This window comes from Xenopus tropicalis, chromosome 10, assembly GCF_000004195.4.
Source record: "Xenopus tropicalis strain Nigerian chromosome 10, UCB_Xtro_10.0, whole genome shotgun sequence".
Classification (NCBI taxonomy): domain Eukaryota; kingdom Metazoa; phylum Chordata; class Amphibia; order Anura; family Pipidae; genus Xenopus; species Xenopus tropicalis.
This window is the reverse complement of record NC_030686.2, coordinates 17,995,893-18,017,602: the sequence shown is the minus strand read 5'-3', so window position 1 is coordinate 18,017,602 and position 21,710 is coordinate 17,995,893. Positions and strand designations below refer to the sequence as shown.

Genomic DNA, 21,710 nt, shown 5'->3' with positions numbered 1-21,710 from the left:
ATCTATGGAAGATTCCATTGCTTCAGGATAGCTCCTTTATTTTGCAACTCCCTTGTGATTCCTTGACTTACTGACAGTTACCTGTTCTTAGGGCAACAGCCTGGCGTAGGTGAGGACTTCCTTACTAAGTAATCTTAAGAAATTTACAGACTCTCTGTGGGCTTACAGTGTTGTTAAACTGCAGTTTATATTGCCTGGCCCCAGCAACAAGTAGTTTATATAAATAAAGCTGCTGTGTAGCCATGGGGGCAGCCATTCAAGCTGGAGAAAAGGCACAGGTTACATAGCAGATGCTGTGGAGACTCCCATTGTATTCTATGGAGCTTATCTGTTATCTGCTATGTACCCTGTGTCTTTTTTTCCAGCTTGAATGGTTGCCCCCCGTGGCTACACAGCAGCTTATTTATATAAACTACTTGTTGCTGGGGTCAGGCAGTTAATTCTGCAATATAAACTGCAGTTTACTTTTACCAGTGCAGGGCAACAATACATTATATTTTAATTGTTTTAAAACATTTTACATTTTTGGTTTTACTGTTCCTTCAATGGAAAAGAAAAGTACAAAATTATTTCTCGGACCTTGGCCTTGAAAAGTGCCCAGGGTGGGTTGAAATGTCAACCAAATAACCAAGGCTCAAGTGCTCCTGCTGTATCCTTATAATTTATACTACATTATCTCTTATAATACATGAACGATACTCAGAGTACCCTGTATAACTCAGTCTGCAGCCTTGTGCCTTTATATAGTCACAGAACCCCTCAGTGACTTCTAATATCCTTATCATTTACAGTAGGGGGTACATTATCCCTTATAATACATGAGTGATACTCATAGTTCCCTGTATACCTCAGCCTTGTGTCTTTATATTGTAGACATATAGGATAAGCAAAAAAAAACCTCAAATCTTGTAGGCAATTATGAGTAATATATGGTGCTGGTTTCACTTTGGTCCAAAAATGACTACTATCTGTAAAAATGGCCCTTTATTGGAGCTCCCTATAGATCCTCTTAGGTCTCTGTCAGTGTTTCAAATGAGGGGTTGGCGTGTCCTGCCAGAAGCACAGTAAGAGGGAAGCAGCCAATCGCGGCCCTGCAGTCACACAAGCAAAGACAGGCTTTAGTTCCCTATCAGGTTAGCCTAGCTGCTAATTGGTTCCTATCCTACAGTGCAGTGTGCAGAGTGCTGCCGGCCCCCCTGCAAGAGAAAGCCTGAGAAAGGAGGCAGCAGGAAGTGGAACCGATAGTTGGAGAATTTTTCAATAAATCAGCCCCAAACTCTACTTTTTAAAGCACATCTTCACCTCCAAAGACTGTATGGCAGGGTGATGAGAAAGAAGCCCTTTCTGCACTCATGCCACAAACAGAGTCCCTTGTTGTATGCAAAAGCTTGCTCAGACATGCTAGTCATTTTGGAACAAAGTGCTTTGAATTGATGAGACAAAAATTGGGTTACTTGGTCATAACCAAAAGTGCTTTACATGGTAGAAGAAGTACACCGCACTCCAAAACACCTGCTACCTACTGTCAAATTTGATGGAAGTTCCATCATGCTGTGGAGCTGTGTGGCCAGTTTAGGAACTGGGGCCCTTGTTAAAGTCGAGGGTCGGATGATTCAACCCAATATCAACAAATTCTTTAGGATAATGTTTAAGCATCAGTCACAAAGTTGAAGTTATGCAGGGGTTGGATATTCCAACAAGACAATGACCCTAAACACAGTTTGAAATCTTAAAAGGCATTTATGCAGAGGGAGAAGTACAATATTCTGGAATGGCCCTCACAGTCCCCCAACTTAAATATCATCTAAAATCTATGGGATGATTTGAAGCAGGCCATACTCGGTAGCCATCAAATTTAACTGAACTGGAGAGATTTTGTACGAATGGTCAAAAATACCGCCATCCAGAAGTCAGACACTTATCAAAGTCTATAGGAGGCGTCTAGAGGCTGTTACATTTGCAAAAAGAGGCTCAACTAAGTATTGATGTAATATATCTGTTGGAGTGCCCAAACCTATGCACCGGTCTAATTTTCTTATGACACATATTGCATATTTTCTGCTATTATTAATCCAATAAACTTTATGTCACTGATGAAATACAACTGTTTCCATAAGGCATGTTATATATTAAAAGGAAGTTGCTACTTTGAAAGCCCAGCCAATAAAAAAACAAAACTCCAAAGAATTAAGAGGGGGTTCCCAAACTTTTTCATATAAATGTATATATATGACTTCAATTAATTGGCACAATATTGTTTTTCACAAAATATGTCCCCTTAAAATTTCCATTAACTAACCTGTGAGTCTGTGGCCTCAAAGCTATAAATAGGGAATTCCTAAGGTTTCCTAGGTGACATCTTAGGGCTCTGGCACACGGGGAGATTAGTCGCCCGCGACAAATCTCCCTTGTCACGGGCGACTAATCTCCCCGAACTACCATCCCACCGGCGACTTACATTTTCGCCGGTGGGATGGCACTCTGGGGAGATAAGTCGCCCGCGAACAGGGAGATTTGTCGCGGGCGACTAATCTCCCCGTGTGCCAGAGCCCTTATATTAGAAATGTCTGCAGTCATTTAAATGTAGAAGTACAACTCCCAGCAACATATGCCAGGTTTCCACTGTAAACATATATGTAACCATAGGGTAAAGCACAATGAACACTGACCATTATATACTGGTATAAATTGTAGTTTGGGGATGATAATTTTGTAAGATTAAAAGAACTGTGTCTCTCCAACACCAGAGAATGAGAGTGGATAACTGACCAGCAGACAAAAAGACATTTATTAGGACAAGCTCCCACAGACATCATTCTGCTCTGGCACTGATAACTAGAGAAGACCATTACAGCAGTAGTGACCCCATGCAAAGGCGAGATGCTCTGCGTGGTCCGTATGAACCCAGCTTGAAGAAGGACCAATAAAACAGATGCATTGTCTGCGTTTATATATTTAAAAGGCATTTTTTGTGGAAGGTTCTTTAAAAGTGTAAACTGTTTCAAGTCATGAAGTGATGGGGTGCAGGTGCTCCAACCCTTTCCTAAGTCTGTCAGTGGTTCAAGATGACATGCCGGGGTCCTCCTGGCCAGGACTGGGGCATTCCAATAGATGATAAACAGCAGCTGAAACCGAAATGGAGGAGGACCGCTCTGCAGTGAGTGTGGTTCCGCTGCCATGATGGCATATCTGCTAACTGCTTACAAAGTCAGTTAACATAATATACACTTCTGTCCCTGACTCAGAGGGCGGCACTGTCTGTAATTTAGCCATCAGTGGCCAATATGACAACCGCCCCAAAGATGCCCACATTCTGACCAATCAACCGCATTTGATTCCAAAACTCCACCTTCCTGACGCTGTGCCAGTAGCCAAGGTTGCCATCAATGAGGAGCAGTGAAAAGGGCAGCAATACAGCCAAAACCTGAGATGTAGAACGTACATAATATCCAGAGAGGAAGGACAGAGCCAGAACACCATAGAGTACAAAGAGAATCTGCAGGGCTGGCTCGCCTCCTGGAAGGAAGTCTAGATAAGCCAGTCGGTCTTCTTTACTGTGCTGCAGGGTATATGCCTGGGGATAATGGCAATGAGTTAGTATCACAGAGTAGCTCACCATACTTGCCCATCCACATAAATGGTTCTATTATTCATTTGACTCCTTTCCTGCCAATCAGCTTCACATGTAGGTCCATAGGCTTATCTTCTTCTCCCAAAGCACTATTTACCCTAGCTTCTAACAATGTGTTGCTGACTCAGCCTTGGCTAAGCTGCCATTGTGTTAGACTGACTGGCCACAATCTTTCTTTTTCATCTCCCCTCTGATTTTGTTATAATGTCTTTGCAGAAAACTAGCACAGTGTATCATCTAATGAATCATGGGAGTCAGTGGGAGCCAGTCAAACATGGTTGCACAGATACTGGAGCGCGGACCACCTTTATTGTATGTATTTTACCATTTGGTTCTTGGCACCCAGCTTTAGGGCTCTGGTACACGGGGAGATTAGTCGCCCGCAACAAATCTCCCTTGTTGCGGGTGACTAATCTCCCCGATATGACATCCCACCGGCGATTTACATTTTCGTCTATGGCATATCATATCGGGGAGATTAGTGTACCAGAGCCCTTAAGGGAGTGTAGCTTTCAGATCCCTTATTGCAAATATACTGAGATCAGTGGTTACTTACCACACAGATGAGGTAAATACCAAGGAAGACCTGACCCGTGGATTGCAATGAGCGACTGCGTGGTTTCTGCCTGTAAATCTCTCCTGCACCGCTGGCCAAGACCAGGAAGGCACCAATGACAGCAATGATACGGGAATACATCCGGACCTGTGGAACAGGGGGTAAGTAAATACTGCAGGTACTTACAAGTCATGAGCATAACAAAAATAATAAAGCTAGCAGACTGAATTAGATGTAAGTAAACACTGAGACGCAAGACAGAATGCTTTGTTTACCTTTAGCCAGTCACCATAATAAACGTGTCCTCCAACGTGACCCACATAGGTGCTGATGGCAAGCTGTAAAGCAGCACCAAGTGCAAACCAGCGCCTTTTCACCCCGAAGGACATGAAACTGGCGCAGAGAACGGCAACAGCGAGGTCAATGTACAGATACGGCACAGCGATGTCAGGCTTCCTGCAAAGGCACAGCAGTCAACACCTCAGTAAGAGCTGTGAAGTCAGCTATTCAGAGGCCACAGTGCATGAATAACTATAAACTGGAAGCTTTACAGTCAACTGTTATTATTGTTGCCAGGGTCAGTGACCCCTTATGACCAAAGAGCTACCAGCTGCATAAGATGATTATAATAGGCCCATCTTAAACATACTAAAAGCTAAAGGAACAGTAACACCAAAAAATGAAAGTGTATAAAAATAATTATGATATTATGTACCGTTGCCCTGCACTGGTACAGCTGGTGTGTTTGCCTCAGAAAGACTACTATAATTTATATAAATACTCTGATGTGTAGTATGGGGGCAGCCATTCAAAGGAGAAAAGGCACAGGCACATAGCAGATAACAGATAAAGCCCCATTATCTTCTACAGAGCTTATCTGTTATCTGCTATGTAACCTGTGCCTTTTCTCCTTTTTTCCAGGTTGAATGGCTGCCCCCGTGGCTACACAGCAACTTATTTATATAAACTATAGTACTGTTACTTTAGCAAATACACAACTTTACCTGTGCAGGGTAACAGTACATTATATTTTAAATACTTTAATACACTTTCATTTTTGGTGTTACTGTTCCTTTACTGTAAAGGTGAACTTTCCCTTTAAAATGACATGTATTTGTGGAACCCCCCACACGGTCCCACCCAGAGGGTAAAATGAATGTGACCTACCAAACGGACTAGCAAGGGGAGGAGAGGCAGGCTCAGCAATTGGGATGGGTTAATCCAGAGGGATGTTAGATTCCAACAACCACCTTTAAAGCTGGCCATACACGCACCGATAATATCGTATGAAACCACGTTATTTGGTGCATGTATGGCAAGTCGGCGAGTCGACCGATATTGCAGGAACCTGCTGATATCGGTCGACTCGCCGATCGGGCCAGTTAAAAGATTTTGATCGGGCGCCATAGAAGGCGCCTGACCAAAATCTGCCTTCAGCGCTGAATCGGCAGAAGGAGGTAGAAATCCTATTGTTTCTACCTCCTTATCTGCCGTTTCAGCCCTGAACAGTGTGTGGCTGATTGTACAATCTTTCGTGCGACCAAAGATTGCAAATCGCCAAGTGTGTGGCCACCTTTAGGGCTCTGGCACACGGGAAGATTAGTCGCCCGCGACAAAACTCCCTGTTCGCGGGCGACTAATATCCCCGAGTTGCCTTCCCCTGCCATCCCACCGGCAACAATGTAAGTCGCCGGTGGGATGGCAGACGCGGCGGCGCGATTTCGCGCACATCGCCGAAGTTGCATCGCGAGGCTATTCCGGCAATTTGCGCAAAATCGCGCCGCCGCGTCTGCCATCCCACCGGTCGACTTACGTTTTTGTCGGTGGGATGGCAGGGGAAGGCAACTCGGGGAGATTAGTCGCCCGCGAACAGGGAGTTTTGTCGCGGGCGACTAATCTCCCCGTGTGCCAGAGCCCTTAGAGGGACAAAATAGAGATATGCCCAGTCTTTAAGAGTTCAGCACAGCCCACATTAGTACTAAAAGGGTCACGTTACAGCTGATTGTCAGTAACCCTAGTGTCATGTTTGGAGAGGGAAACTCCCAGCCTCTGCTCCCCCACCAGGTATGCCTCAGGGGTCTAACAGACCTTAAAGGGAAAATATCCCTCAGCAAAACTGTGTTTAACATTTGACTCAAGGAGGTGCACTGTTGGCCATGCTTACTTGCTGGAAAGATCAATATGATGACGAAAAAGTGCCAGGAGGCATTTAAAGGGGCTGTAAAACCAAAAACACAATTGTCCCTAATAAAAGAAAATACCATTCCAAGCAACTATTGTCTGGCTCTTTATATTCTCAGAACTACAGGTTCTGACTCCTGATACAATGTAGCAGGTCTGTACATCAGGGAGCCTCTGTTTCCCAAGTCAGAAGCAGCAGAGCAGAGAACAGAGAGAATGGCCCCCTCCTTGTACAATAGCCCCATTCATTCATTCATTCATTCATTCATTGCACGGTAGCATTAGTGTGTGCATGTAAATGCATTTAAAAGTAAGTGTTTGAGAGAGGAAGGAACAGTACCTCTTGGCCTCGGCCCGCTCCGCATACAACATCAGCTGGCTAAAGCAGAACCAAAACGGGCACCGGGTAAGAAGCAGAACCCCAAACCGTGTCACCAGCTGCAGAAGCCGCTTCCGACCATTCACCGCCATTGTTCATCCAAACCTGGCCGTCAGTAGACAAATCACTTCCGCCAGCCAACTTCACGGTTTCCGCCCTCCGCTACTCCAGATGCCTGGCAACCAACCCGTGTACTTCCGCCCTCCGCTACTCCAGATGCCTGGCAACCAACCCGTGTACTTCCGCCCTCCGCTAGTGCGGATGTTTGCCAACCAACCCGTGTACTTCCGCCCTCCGCTAGTGCGGATGTTTGCCAACCACCCTTTATGTGGAATGTTAGAAAAACTAGTTTAGAAAGCTCCACGTATCAATATGTTTTAGTGAATATTTTAAAGACCATTATCTAAAATCTAGATATAAAATATTGGTAAGGTTATAATGCTTTGCCAAGTGACTACACAATATAACTAGAGGCTATTGGACCACATAAAAAATCATTTTAGGGCTGCCCTAAAATTTGGGAAAATGATCTTTCATAAATGTCTTGCTGGGCCAATTTGATTTCTGGGCCCCCAACTATATGTTTCCACATATAGTTATGCCCTTGGCATCATTGGTGCTGTTGTTTTTATAAATAAACCCACCATTACAGGGTAGAGTTGCCCCCTTTTCTGGAAAAAAATACCTTCCTATATTTTTAACTTTTTTTTACCTATTGTTAACATTGAAATCAAGCATCATTTTTGCCACCCCGGCCCATAAAATACCAGCCAGGTGGCAACCCTAATAAATTGGGCCCACCTTCAGCCTTATCATAAGCTATAACTTTTAAACAAAGCATCACTCAATTATGGCATTGTTTAATGTTAAATTTATCCAGCATTACAAATGTGTGTGTATGTGTTAAGCTGGGGGAGGGGGCGGTATTGCCACGAATTTCAGATGTCTACCTCCAACTGTGGTGACAGAAAAGTGTGTATTTGCAGGCCCCCGATTTGTGGCAAGGTCCGGGCATAGGGTGGCATAAATTAAGGGGCAGCATGCTGCCCAGCTGCATGTAAAATTTGCTCCCATATGGAGCATTGGGTGTGCGCATATGTGCGATCCTGTGGGGACCAGGGGGTGGGCCTCAAAACGGAAATTCGGCGCTGCGTATGTGGTCTAAAGGGAGTCCCCGAACAAAGTGACTGTGCATGTGCACTGGTCTTTTTCCCATCACTTAATGCTCAAAGCAAATTAGTCAAGAACAAGGAATTAGCATTCCTGTAATTCAGATCTTTCTGTATAATTGGTATCTGTATAATAGCAGAGCTGTCCAGGGGATTGGCGCAAATTTGGGGGGCAGGGCCTAATGATGTAATTTCATGACATCAACGAACATGCACAGAAGGCCACAAGTTCTGCGTATGCAAATGGAACATTTTTTCTTGAAAAGGCTCAAAACTCAAGGGAATTTGATTTAAGTGTCAGGAGACTGGGGGAAATTACAGGGGGAGTTGACAGCACTGTAATAGTCACCCTGGCGTGTATAATAGACACCCTGGAATCATAAACCTGCTCAGGGGCACTGCTGCCATGAGATGATTTGGGAAGCTTGCCTAAGGTGGCAGTGCCCAGCAACTTACCAGGGGCAGCAAAGAGCCACTCCTGGTAACTTCAAGAGCTGAAATTTCAATGTTTAAATCAGAATTTTGGCTCTTCTAGTGCAGAGTGCTATTGCATTCTCAGTAATAGTAATGCAGCCACCACATAACCTGTTTCAAGGCAAAAACACTAAGCACAGGGGGCAGCATCCACTAGGCCGCCTCAGGATTGCACTTACCGCCAAAACTCCCCTGACCCTGCCCAACATCGTTGTGTTTGCCCCTGCAATTAGAGATGTAGCGAACTGTTCGCCGGCGAACTAATTCGCGCGAACATCGGGTGTTCGGAAGTTCGCAAACTTTTCGCGTATGTTCGCAATTTGGGTTCGGGTGGCGTTTTTCCGCTGCGTTTTTTCTCGGCCTAAAAACGCCGCACAAGCCACACATGGCGTTTTTCAGCAAATCCCGTTTCCATGGTGCCAATAGTGCGAAATAGCAAAAAAGGCCGCGTATTTCCACTAGGTCTGCCAGCTGCCTTTGCAATTTTACGCAACGCTGTGTCAACAAAGTATTTTTCAGAGAAATTTTTGCCCTTGATCCCCCTCCTGCATGCCACTGTCCAGGTCGTGGCACCCTTTAAACAACTTTAAAATCAGTTTTCTGGCCAGAAATGGCTTTTCTAGGTTTTAAAGTTCGCCTTCCCATTGAAGTCTATGGGGTTCGCAAAGTTCGCGAATATTATCACTTTTTGGCGTAAGTTTGCGAACACGTTTGCGGCGTGGCGTTTTTTTTTGAGGTTCGCTACATCCCTACCTGCAATCACTTTAATTTCTGCACTTCCTAGATGTATTTTCTCTTCTTATATTCCCCCCTCCCTTCCCACGTCTATAATTCTATAGCCTGTGCATGGGAACATGTATCAGGACATAAAATGGCTGATACCTGCTTGCTATGATTATGGATTTAAAAAAAAAAAAAAAAAGAAACAACATTTAAGTAATTTATTTAGTGGAAGTAAAGTTTATTTTGCCCAACTAGCAAAAATAAATAGGATTTTGAATTATTTCTTAGGGTGACAGGTCCCCTTTAAGTCAAGGAACTCCTAAAATTATTTGACACCTTGGAGTTGAGCTACAGATGGGAAGAGCATGTCAGACATTCCTGATCCACTGGGCTTCACAGCACAGTAAGCAAATTCAGCACTGGCAAATATAGCATTGCGTGTTAGCACACACAGAGGCATGTTTAATAGAGCTGCCCCCAGCAACCGCACATTATACTGCATGCTCAGCTCTACTGCATAAAAATCACCTTAGAATTTATATTAAAATCTGGGGAAGGATGTCCAGCCAAAAATATTGTCATTCAGCAACTTTCCTATACACATTAATTAATAAGTATTTGTAAATATAATTGCAATTGAAAGCAGTGCTTGTTTGTCCGTTTCTGTTCTCTGTTTCCATCTGCTGATGCAATGTAGCAGAAGCTCCTTTTTGCATTTCCCATTCTAATAAATGTTATCCCTTCTGAAGGTAGATCTCTGACTGTACAGTTACAGGAACTGACCAGCAGATGGCACTGTTGTTATAAAATTAATTAATTTGGTAGTAAATAATCTCCAAAATGCGAAAAAAAAAGTAAATTTGTGTTAATTGCATAAGTGCTTGAGAAGTCACCTCTGAGCAGGTTTACTTATCCTTTAACTGGTTTATTTTCATACATCGCTTTAGCACAAAAATGTTAATCATGCAGAGTTTTCGAGCTGTGACTCTCATTAACAATGTGTAATTATCAAGTACTAAGGTGTTGTATAAACATAAATGCTGGTTGGAAGGGTTACATATAATACTGTGTTTCTGTCCAGCACTTGGGAATATCTTCCTTACACTAGTGTTCCATCATATTCTTGCCATCCTTTATCATAAGTTTATGGCACAGGGTGGGCGATATCAGGTTGATCTCATTGGGCCAAATTATTAGAACAAAATTATGGGGATACAGGCCACCACAGCAAGAACCACACCAGCAAGCCAATATGGTCCATGATCTGACAGGAGGATCAAACCTGCCCAATTGTCATCTGCCACATTTTTGGCATAGGCAGATAAGCCAGAGGATTGCTGGAGTTTGGTCACTACATGTTGTTCTTTGTTTCATGAGCCTGATCCTATCCCTCTCTTCTTCCAGTGGGGGCACTCAGGATGTCTCTGGGATTGACATTTGGTTAAACCAGGGGTCAGGCCTGAAGAAGACAGGACTATATACACATGAACTCTGTAGAGAGAAAGATCCCCACTCACCCTATTTTAGAATCCAGGAGGCACATTTTATCATGGTATTTATTATTATTAACATTTATTTATAAAGCGCCAACATATTCCACAGCGCTGTACAATAAGTAGGTTTCATACATTGGACATACAGAGTAACATATAAAGCAATCAATAACCGATACAAGAGGTGAAGAGGGCTCTGCCCAAAAGAGCTTACAATCTACAAGGAGAAAGGGTTGAGACACAAGGTGTGGGAATGGGCGTGACAGAGTTGTGAGAGGTGTGGCACAGGGTATTGCTTTTAGGGGCACACTGAGGTTATGTTAAACTAGGTTAGGGTAGGGTGTTTTTAGAGATCTCTTGAAGGCAGAGAGATTGGGAGAAAGTCTGACAGTTTGTGGGAGCGAATTCCAGATCTTGAATGCGAGTGTGTGAGGAGGGAATGAGAGAGGAGTTGAGGAGCAGGTCAGTACAGTTGGTTGGTTCAGTACAGAGATGAGTTCAGAGATGTAGGGTGGGGCAGTTATGAACTGCTTTGTATGTAAGAGTCATTAGTTTGAATTTTATCCTGGATGGTAGGGGAAGCCAGTGCAGGGATTGGCAGAGTGGCATGGCAGAGAGACTGGCAGAGCGGCACGGCAGAGGAGGAGCGGTTGGAGAGGTGTATGAGCCTGGCAGCAGTATGGACTGGAGAGGGGACAGTCTTTGGAGGGGAAGGCCAATTAATAGGGAGTTACAGTAGTCCAGGCGAGATATTATAAGAGAGTGAATAAGAATTTTGGCAGCATCTTGGGTGATAAATGTTCGTATTTTGGAAATATTTCTTAGGTGAAAGTGACATGACTTGATAAGTGATTGGATATGAGGAGTGAAGGACAGGGCAGAATCAAGGATAACCCCAAGGCACCGGGCCTGGGAAGATGGGGTGATGGTAGAATTGTTAACCTGTATAGATACCTTGGGAACAATGTGGGCGTTGGATGGGGGAAAGAAAACCAGTTCAGTTTTAGAGAGGTTTAATTTAAGCTAACGTTGGGACATCCAAGTGGAGATAGCGGCCAGGCAGGAAGAGACGCGAGTTAGAAGCTCTGGGTTGAGATCAGGAGGGGAAAGATAGATCTGAGTATCGTCAGCACAGAGGTGGTACTGAAAGCCAAAAGAATTGATTAATTTGCCAAGTGAGGAGGTATAGAGAGAAAATAGTAGGGGGCCCAGCACAGAGCCTTGAGGAACCCCGACAGAAAGAGGCAAGGGAGAAGATGATTCCCTATTGTAAGAGACACTGAAGGATCTATCTGAAAGATAAGATGAAAACCAGGATAAGGCAGTTACCTTAAATTAAACCTCTCTAAGACTGAACTAGTTCTCTTTCCCCCATTTATGGATAAAACTTTGCAAATCATAAACCTGGCTCAAGAGAGGATTACTGTTGGAAGGGCTTAAAATATAATTATTTATATAAAAAATTCAAGTGTTACTGTGCTTTCATTACCTTGACTTCCACACATTAGCGCACCTTGATTCATGGAGGCCCACCAGAATGTTTTTTGCAGAGACCCAAAGGAAAATTAACTTCTCAGATGTAGATGTTCTGTAGCAGAATCTCTTCTGTAACAGAATTCCATCCACAGTTTGTATTCCTAAATCTGCATGACAAACATTAAAGAGCTTGTACACCTTTAAATTAACTTTCAGTATGATGTAGACAAAGATATTCTGAGACAATTTAAAGTTGGTTTTAATTTTTTTTTTTTACTATGTGGTTTTTCAGTTATTTAGCTCTTTGTTCAGCTTGGTTTGAATGAGAGACTGAAATATTATTAGGGGAAGGCCTGAATAGAAAAATAAGGAATACTGAGCATGTTCACTTGGTCTGGGTCTCTGTGCAGGAGTGAAGCATTATGGGAACTTTCTTTACACAGCTCAGCGTTTTTTTCTTCCTGTTTGGCTTCTGATCATCTGAACAGGTGACATATGGGGAGACTTAAGGGCACTATTGAGACAACTGAAGGTATGCCTGCAGCTTGGGATTAACTCTTTATTAGCCTTTCCTTCTCCTTTAAAACTATAAAAATAAATCATTATTAAAGATCAAGTTTGAGGACTTACTATAGTCCAGCCCCCCAGTCCAGCCTGTGAACTGGCCCCCCGTTTAAAAAGTTTGAGGACCTCTGTTCTGTAACATATTAAACGTTATCTTAAAGGTGAATCACCACTTTAATTAGACCATAGAATTTCTCTTAAAGGTTGCTGTGTTGGGAGAATGTACGAGAGACAGTGGCAGAAGCAGATCTTTTCTGCAGAAAAGTTATATAAATCTCAAATATTCATGCAATGCAGGCTGAAAAACTTTCTCCATTGCTTGTGATGCTGAAAGGGATAGAAACATTTTTGACAGTGACTGATAACTAGAGCCGCTATGGTCAGGCATCTTCTACAGAGGATCACAAAGCCTCCATGTAGGCAAAGTCCTGTGGGAATAATTTATTCCGCCTGAAACTGCCGGTTTGTTTTAAGACTTTATTGATCAAAGAACTCCTGCAGCTGCTACCTATCAGTAAAACTACCCCCGGTCAGCCTCAGTAAGAATTCCGCTGTGCCTTGCAATATCAGTGTGTGCTCTTAGGGCTCTGGCACACGGGGAGATTAGTCGCCCGCGACAAATGTCCCTGTTCGCGGGCAACTAATCTCCCCGAAATGCCATCCCACCGGCGAAAATGTAAATTTAAAGTGAAATCACGGAAGTTGCCTTGAGAGGAAACTTCCGCGATTTCACTCCGGGCGACTAATCTCCCCGCGTGCCAGAGCCCTTAGGAGAAATAGATCAAATAGGTTAATAATAGGGCCAATATCTACCACTCCATGTATCAGAAGCTTACAGGATTTATCATTTTGGAGCAGTCACAGCATGTTTTAAGTTATCTCCCTTTCTTGAGTGCAATAGGGTCAAATTTCATACTCTTAATCGGGGCTGTGAAAATTTGATTTCAACAGTTGTATGATACCGAGAGATCTGGGCATAAATGTTGAATACACCCAAAAAAATAAAAAAAGATCTGCAGTGCCTTCATGTTGTAAGATACCCCCCCTAATGAATGGATTTTGAGGGCTTCTATCAAGATCAACGTTAACAGATAAGTACTCTTTTAAAAACAAGGGCATGTAAAATTGATCAGAGTGCACAAATGTAATGTAACCTTTTTTTAAGATTACAATATATTAAGGGACATATGTACTGTTAATATGAATAACTTGTTAGAACTGTGCCACCTGCTGGTCAGTTCCCACCGTAATCCTGTTAAGGAAAAAAGAAAGAGGGCTGGTCTGATGCTCTTCTGTTTAGGGACGAGGGGGACATTAGAAACCTCATAACTTTTCTCACATCTTTCCTAACCAGAACATCAGACCAGCCTTCTTTCTTCTGTGACTAAATCACAGTCAGAAACCAACCAGCAGGCAGGGCTGTTCTAAAAATTCTTATTAACTGCACATTTTTCCTTCATTATTTTGGAATTTTTTTTTTTAAAACATAAAATGCAAAAGTGCTTAGAATATTGTCCATCAGTTTTATATTCGCTAAAGGTTTACTTACCCTTTAAACAGAGAACCATAGGGTCTACATCACTGATGTTGCTGCTATAAAAATAGAAACACTTGCCATCTCTCATTGTATAGCATTATTTTCTCCATCCTATATATTCACCAAAGAGCAGTGGCACTGCTGCAAACTCTGGGTGCAAAAGGGCTTAGCCCGTTGGTCCAGGCTCACATACAAAAATGTTGTATTCAATTTTAAATATAACCTGGTACAGGACTGCATAACTTTCCATGCAGGGATAGACACAATGCAGTAATAATCCCTAATCGCATATTAATTGCTTCTATAGCACATTAGGATGTGCCTACAACCTAGTACAATATTTTGGACACAAGCAAATACCAATCCTTGCAACTATGGGCACTAGAATGGGAAATTCAATATTAGCCATTAGCAACAAGTTCACACTGAATTGTAATACAACAATTTGCATACCTTTCCTATTTATGATACTTGGGCATCTAGGAAAGGCTCTTTGGTTTCTTTGCTTTCTGGCCCTTAGTGTACTAATATATACACCTATGGCACACATCTAAGAGTAGAACCAGGACCCCGTTTTCCTGTTTTAATCAGAGGAATAAGTTATGCCAAAGAAAAAAAATTGTTTACCCTCAGACGGTTCAGTTTGCCGGGCAGTGTTTATTTGAGACACCAATTTACAAATGTATAAATAATTTTCCATTCAGTGCTGAGGGGAAGGAAAAGGAGTGGAGCACCACAGATAGAGGGCGTACATGAACCCCTCTGCGGCCAGACACAGCCCTCAATAGCAGGGCTTTCAGGCACTTCTGGCAGCAGAGTGTATAAAGCAGCAAAAGAATTCGGTTCTTCCCACTGAACTCATCCCATGCCCTCTCGTGTATTGTGTGTGCAAGTATAAGTAGGGGCCCCAGGACGTGAAGACTGTTTGCTGGTGCATGCTGGGTGATATTGAAGTTTTGTAAATCCTGCAGCAACCCCAAAGAGGCTTTGTACTCCCAGAAGAGAGGGGGCAGCAGAGCAGCTCTGACTTCCCTTCCCAATAATCATAAAATATGGTGCATCCCATAAACCTGATGTAGCTGCACACATAGAGCAGCCTTGTAGCCAGTTACTCCGCCCTTGCTTTAGTCTATGGTAGCTGCAAATTTATCGCTTGCGCTCTCCCTTCTGTGTGCGCTTCTTCTCTTTGTCTTTGCGCTCTTGCTTGGACATTTTCTGATTCTCTCTCTGTTGCTTGTCCTGCTCTTTTTTCTTCTGACCGGCTTCACGCATGGTGTCGCGCTCCAGCTTTCGAGCACTGAGAACGTCTTCAAGGTTTGTGTTCTTAAACAGTGCTGTATGTTGGTTAAAGGTCCAGTAACTGGGCATCTGGAGAGCATACACTTACAAAAGGAGAGAGTCACACTTGTGTGTGCATTTATTAACACTGGAGACAAATATCACTGGTGATGTTGTCCATAGCAACCAATGAGATCTTTGCTTTTGTTTTCCAAACTGATGCTTGTATCCAATGTTAATAAATATGCTAAGTGAGCCAACAATCAGCAGACAGAGCAAGTTGCACTAAGCACAAGCAGGGCAAAAAAATAAATACATAAACATGCAGAATAAGTGCACAGGGGAGGGAATCACAAGAGGGCCTTAGAGGGAAATTTGCAGAAAATTAACAGAGTAAGGAAGGAAAATGGAAACCATGCAGGCAGGTAAGGAGCAAAGGGACCAGTGTGAGGGCAGAGGGTAGTGGACCAAAAAGAACAAGATTCTGGCAGCCTACGTAGAGAGTTGCCCCGTTATTTAGGGGAATTTAAAAAAAAAAAAAAAAAGACAACTCCATTTAGGCACATCTAAAGAAATGCTTTTCCATGTTAGGTCTGCAATCTGTACGTGTCTATAGCTAGCCATACATGGAAATATCCCCTTGTTGACGATTGGATCACACTGATGCTGGCCTTTGGGAAGAGGACCGCATCAACGCACCTCGTACCAACACGATTTTTAAATCTTTTTTCAACCCTATGTAACAGGTTACAACCCTATGTAACTATGTATGTAACTGCCTTTGGCTACACCCAAGTGCTACTGCCCTCATACAAATAGGGCTGCACCGAATCCAGCCAAGATTCTGCCATTTTTTAGCAGGGTTTCAGCCGAATCCATGTGCCTGGCTGATCCAAATCCTTAAAATCACATGACTTTTTGTCACAAACATAATTAGCGAATCTTTAACAAAGGATTCAGCTGAATCCCAAAATAGTGGATTCGGTGCATCCCTACATACAACCCTTAGCAAAGTGGTACAACAAGCATGGAGTCAGTCTACTCAGATACACAGTGGCAGACATAAAACAGCAACTTGAAAGTACACTGGTGTGGCGATAACTAACACTAGGTACATAAAAGGATACATTTCTCAGGGTTGATGGCGGATGCTCCATTAATTTCATTTTCCTCATCTTCAGTATCACTAGTTAAGGAAACCTGTGAGCTCAGAAACAGAGTGAACAGATTGGCAGATTTATTATTGCAATGCCTGGAATAAAGCAATGAGCTGAACCTGAGGGGCATGGGCTTTTTTTTTTTAATCCTCCACTACTGATACTCTATCACTGTGCTCAATATATTTTTCTAAAAAACCATATATTTCTTGTCTTTTTCCATCAGAAACATTGAAATACAGTATTAAAGATATAGCACATAGCAGAATGCATTTACTTGAGTGAAAGCTGCCACGTTGCTTGCTACCTCTGAAGTGCTTATGGCAAATATGAAAGAATCTCATCCTATGTGACTATAAATAAAGTGTGCTCTTGCTGAAGGATTAGTCTACAAGCTTTCCTCTAAAGAGAGATATAAGCAATATCCAAGGCAGCCCTGTCCTTACTGCCTGCCACAGGAAAGGCAGTCAACTACAGAGCTCTGTTGCAACCTGTGTCTGCCAGAGCGCCCTAACTTGTTTCTAAATGACGTGTAAGTTAGGGAACTTTTTAATGCCAAAACCCAGTTTTATTGATGCTTAGCTGTAAAAGCTACAGGCATGGCTGTAAATAAAAAAGGATATTCCTCTTCATCTGTAACATTGGCATACTGTGCTAGGAGAGCAGCCTTCCTCTGCTGCTCCTCTTCCGACACCTCTCTGGTCTTCACCACAATTTGCGCCTGCTTTTCTATCATACTGGTGAGAGCCTGCACCTCATCTGTACAAAAGAATCATATCACATGGGGTAAACCATTTGCATGTAGTATTTATCTGTGAGTGGATTTTACCCTACGTGTAGCCTAAATGTGAATAAAGAACCAGACTTTTATTTCTGCTGATGGCTATGCAGTATTCTGTTACTAAGGCCCCGTTTTCACTGACATTAATGACTTACAGATTCAACATATCAAATAAATTTAAACCAATATAAGAGGAATAGTTCAGACAGTCAGAACTAACTGAGAAGCACACAGGCGATAGACTATCTGTTAAGCCTGCAAAGGTGGTGGGGGGGCTGTTTGAGCCTTGCTGTAATTGAAATGACAGAGCCTATTTTAAAGGAGACATATTAGATAAATGGAAAAAAGCCCTAATTTTGTAGGTAATTATGAATAATATATGGTGCTGATTTCACATTGGTCTAAAATTAAATACAGTCTGTAAAAATTGCCCCTTTATTGGAGCTCCATATAGATCCTATCAGTTTTCTCTCTGTGTTCCAAATAAAGGGTGGGCGTGTCCCTGCCAGAAGCACAGCAGTAGGGGGGATAGCCAATCACAGCCTTGCACTCACACAAAGCAAAGACAGACTTCAGTTCCCTATCAGGTCGGCCTAGCTGCTGATTGGTTCCTATCCTACAGTGCAATGTGCTGAGTGCTAGATTTTTGCCCCAAACACTGTCTACAAGAGCCAGCCCCAGTGATGAATTCACTGGAATGAACCTAGGTGAATAACTCCTGAAAGTCTTAGTACGTATACATTGGGTGGGCTGTGGGCTGCAAATAAGCCCAAGTCTCCTCCTGTGGGATACCCACAAACCACACACATGATCGGGGCTTTTAAACCCAACCATTCTATTACCCAGACATCAGATGCTTTATACCCAATTACTTCTGTAGGAGGAACCATGAGCAGCAAAAGCTGATCCCTGCTACTGCTTCACACTGACGCAGCAAGTGACTAACCGAAACATTACCGCCCAGAAGAATGTATAATGCCAAGGACAACTGAACCCCCACTTGCTTTGTTGCCTAATTACTATTCATATTCTTTTTGTCCCCATTTAGGCTGTGCCTAAACTCTCTGCTCATCAGCTCTGTATGAACAATTGCATCAAACACAAATATATAAGAAACAGCAAGCACCTTTTGTTGTTTCCACTGGGATGGAGTTCTGAAAGTCAGTCCACTTTGTGACAATTTCAAGGCACACTTCTTCCAAGGAGTCTTCTTCCTGGGCAACAGAATAATGAAATACCCACCCAAATAGAAGCTAAAGTAACATGTTAAAATACTCAAGTGGGTATAGAAAGCAAGAGGGGATGGAGCTTCATGCTAGACAAGGAAGTCAGTAAAAGCTGCAGTTCAGCTGCCTGCATGCTATCTCCACTTGGATGTCCCAACATTACCTTAAAGGAGAAGGAAAGGCTAAGTCACTTGGGGGTGCCAAAATGTTAGGCACCCCCAAGTGACTTAGAGCGCCTACCTTGTACCCCGGGCTGGTGCCCCTGTACGGAGGGAACAGCACCAGCCCGGGGTAGCTGCCGGCGCTTCCTCCTTCCTCCTCGCTTGCGCGCGCATGCGCAGTAGAGTGAAAAGCCGAACTTAAACATTAAAGTCGGCTTTTCACTCTACTGCGCATGCGCCGGCCGGCGGATTTCGCCGGCAGCGCGCAAAGGAAGGAGGAAGCGGTGTCTACAGGTGCCCCGGGCTGGTGCTGTTCCCTCCGTACAGGGGCACCAGCCCGGGGTACAAGGTAGGCGTTCTAAGTCACTTGGGGGTGCCTAACATTTTGGCACCCCCAAGTGACTTAGCCTTTCCTTCTCCTTTAAATTAAACCTCTCTAAAGGTCCCCATACACGGGCCGATTATAGCTGCCGATATCGGTCCCTTGGACCGATTCGGCAGCTAATCGGCCCGTGTATGGGCAGAACCGAGCGGCCTGGCCAACCGATATCTGGCCTGAAATTTGCCAGATCTCGATGAGCCAGGTTAGAAAATCCAGTCGGATCGGGGACCGCATCGGCTCGTTGATGCGGCCCCCGAACCGACTGCCCCATGGCTGCAAATGTAATCCGAGCGGATCTTATAGTGTATGGGCACCTTAAGACTGAATTGGTTCTCTTTCCCCCATACAATGCGCACATTGTTCCCGAGGTATCTATAAAAGGTTAACAATTCCACCATCACCCCATCTTCCCAGGCCTTGGGCCTTGGGGTTATCCTTGACTCTGCCCTGTCCTTCACTCCTCATATCCAGTCACTAATCAAATCATGTCTCTTTCACCTAAGAAATATTTCCAAAATACGATCATTTATCACCCAAAATTCTTATTCACTCTCTTATAATATCTCGCCTGGACTACTGTAACTCCCTATTAATTGGCCTTCCCCTCCAAAGACTGTCCCCACTCCAGTACATAATGAATACTGCTGCCAGGCTCATACTCCTCTCCAACCGCTCCTCCTCTGCCGTGCCACTCTGCCTGCACTGGCTTCCCCTACCATCCAGAATAAAATTCAAACTAATGACTCTCACATTCAAAGCAGTTCATAACTCTGTCCCACCCTACATCTCTGAACTTATCTCTAGGTACCATCCAACCCGCTTGTTACACTCCTCTACTGACCTGCTCCTCAACTCCACTCTCATTCCCTCCTCACACACTCGCATTCAAGACTTTGCAAGGGCTGCCCCCTTCTCTGGAATTTGCTCCCACAAACTGTCAGACTTTCTCCCAATCTCTCTGCCTTCAAGAGATCTCTAAAACCGCACTTATTTAGAGAAGCTTACCCTAATCTAGTTTAACATACCCTCAGTGTGCTGCTAAAAGCAATAACCTGTGCCACACCTCTCACAACTGCCACGCCCATTCCTTGTGTCTCAACCCTTTCTCCTTGTAGATTGTAAGCTCTTTTGGGCAGGGCTCTCTTCACCACTTGTATCGGTTATTGATTGCTTCATATGTTACTCTGTATGTCCAATGTATGTAACCCACTAATTGTACATCGCTGCGGAATATGTTGGCGCTTTATAAATAAATGTTAATAATAATAGAGAAACAAAATACATCTGCATGCAGAGAGAAAGGTATGTTGTTCTGAGGGCTGTTTAGACTAATTGTAGGGGATTTTAAAATAAAAGGCTGTAAGCCTTTGTAGTATTTTGCAGAGATTATACATCATCCCTACCAGTCCCCTCCCCAAAGGACCTTACAATCTGAGGTCCCTATTCCATTCCCACACATAAGGGTCAGTTTTATGAGAAGCCAATGGACCTGCATGTATCATGGAGCAAAGACAATTGGAGTGCCCAAAGGAAACTTATGGAGATGCGAGTAGACGTACAAGCTTCTTGCAGATAGTGCCCAAGTTGGAATTTTACACAGGACCCAAGTAAAGCAAAAATGCTACCCACCATTTTCATAAACATGTATTGCCACTGGGCACCCTATACCCCCTCCTAGCAGCAGTCATGTTTACATGCATTGCCATCTGGCACTGGTTACAGCTGTTGTTATTATGTGACCTGTATGTTCCCTGAATTCACCCTTTTTTTTGTCCATGTAAAAAAATTCTGGCACTCTAATAAATACATAAATAATAATAATGTGATTGTAAGTTCCACTGGGACAGCAAGCATGGGTGCAACTATGAAGCAATTACCCTGTGCAAGTGCTGGGGGCCCAGTCTTACAGATCAGCTGTTTTCCAGAAAGGTAGGGGGGCTATAATGATTTTGCTGAGGGGGCCCAATGAGCGCTAATGAGCCCACAGGCAGTAAATGATATGATTTAGATTGAATGTGGGGCTAGCATTGCACTAATATGAAAAGGACAGTGTAGCCCAATAGTAGGTCAAATACAGAGAAGTGTGGAAGTTTCTAGCAGCTTTCAGAAAGTCATACTCCCCTGCAGAGCTGAGCCCATAGCCGGAGCCGCTCAGTGCCTGTTGCTATTATACAGGGCCTGGCCTCAATTCCACTCTCACTTTTATCTCCCTGGAATCCACTGCTCCTTGATTCCCCCCTCCTGCTTCCCCTAAACCAGTCTGAGCTGGACACCGGGCTACTCTCACCAGAAAGGCAGCCAGGATTCCTCGCAGTGCCTCGTCTCTCTCGTCCCCATCTTCCTCCTCTCGCAGGACTCCCTGGATATAGGCCGGATACACGGCCGGGTCCATCCCAAGATCTTCTAACCTACGCTCCAGCCATGAACCGAAATCCACAGCCGCCACCTGGCCGCTGGGCGCCGCCATTTTCCAGGCAGGCTGGGGGTCCTTCCCGTGTGGGAGGAGCTGTCCTCTCCACTGCCTTCGGATTTGGAGAACATC

The 21,710-nt window shown here is 43.8% G+C and overlaps 2 protein-coding genes across 2 annotated transcripts; both read right to left on the bottom strand.

The window, feature by feature from the left end:
- Positions 1 to 2,769: 2,769 nt before the first annotated feature.
- On the bottom strand, positions 2,770 to 6,852 carry tmem101 (transmembrane protein 101). Its single transcript, NM_203553.1, has 4 exons — positions 6,709 to 6,852; positions 4,463 to 4,643; positions 4,188 to 4,334; positions 2,770 to 3,574 (listed from the first exon to the last, which is right to left on the bottom strand). Exons 1-4 carry the CDS (start codon positions 6,837 to 6,839, stop codon positions 3,266 to 3,268), a joined length of 768 nt encoding a protein of 255 aa, NP_988884.1. The 5' UTR covers positions 6,840 to 6,852; the 3' UTR covers positions 2,770 to 3,265.
- Positions 6,853 to 14,820: 7,968 nt separating this feature from the next.
- On the bottom strand, positions 14,821 to 21,652 carry ccdc43 (coiled-coil domain containing 43). Its single transcript, NM_001016065.2, is given in 5 exon segments — positions 14,821 to 15,517; positions 16,589 to 16,641; positions 17,242 to 17,377; positions 18,526 to 18,613; positions 21,456 to 21,652. Coding segments are annotated over 5 exon segments (645 nt in total). The 5' UTR covers positions 21,636 to 21,652; the 3' UTR covers positions 14,821 to 15,329.
- Positions 21,653 to 21,710: the final 58 nt, after the last annotated feature.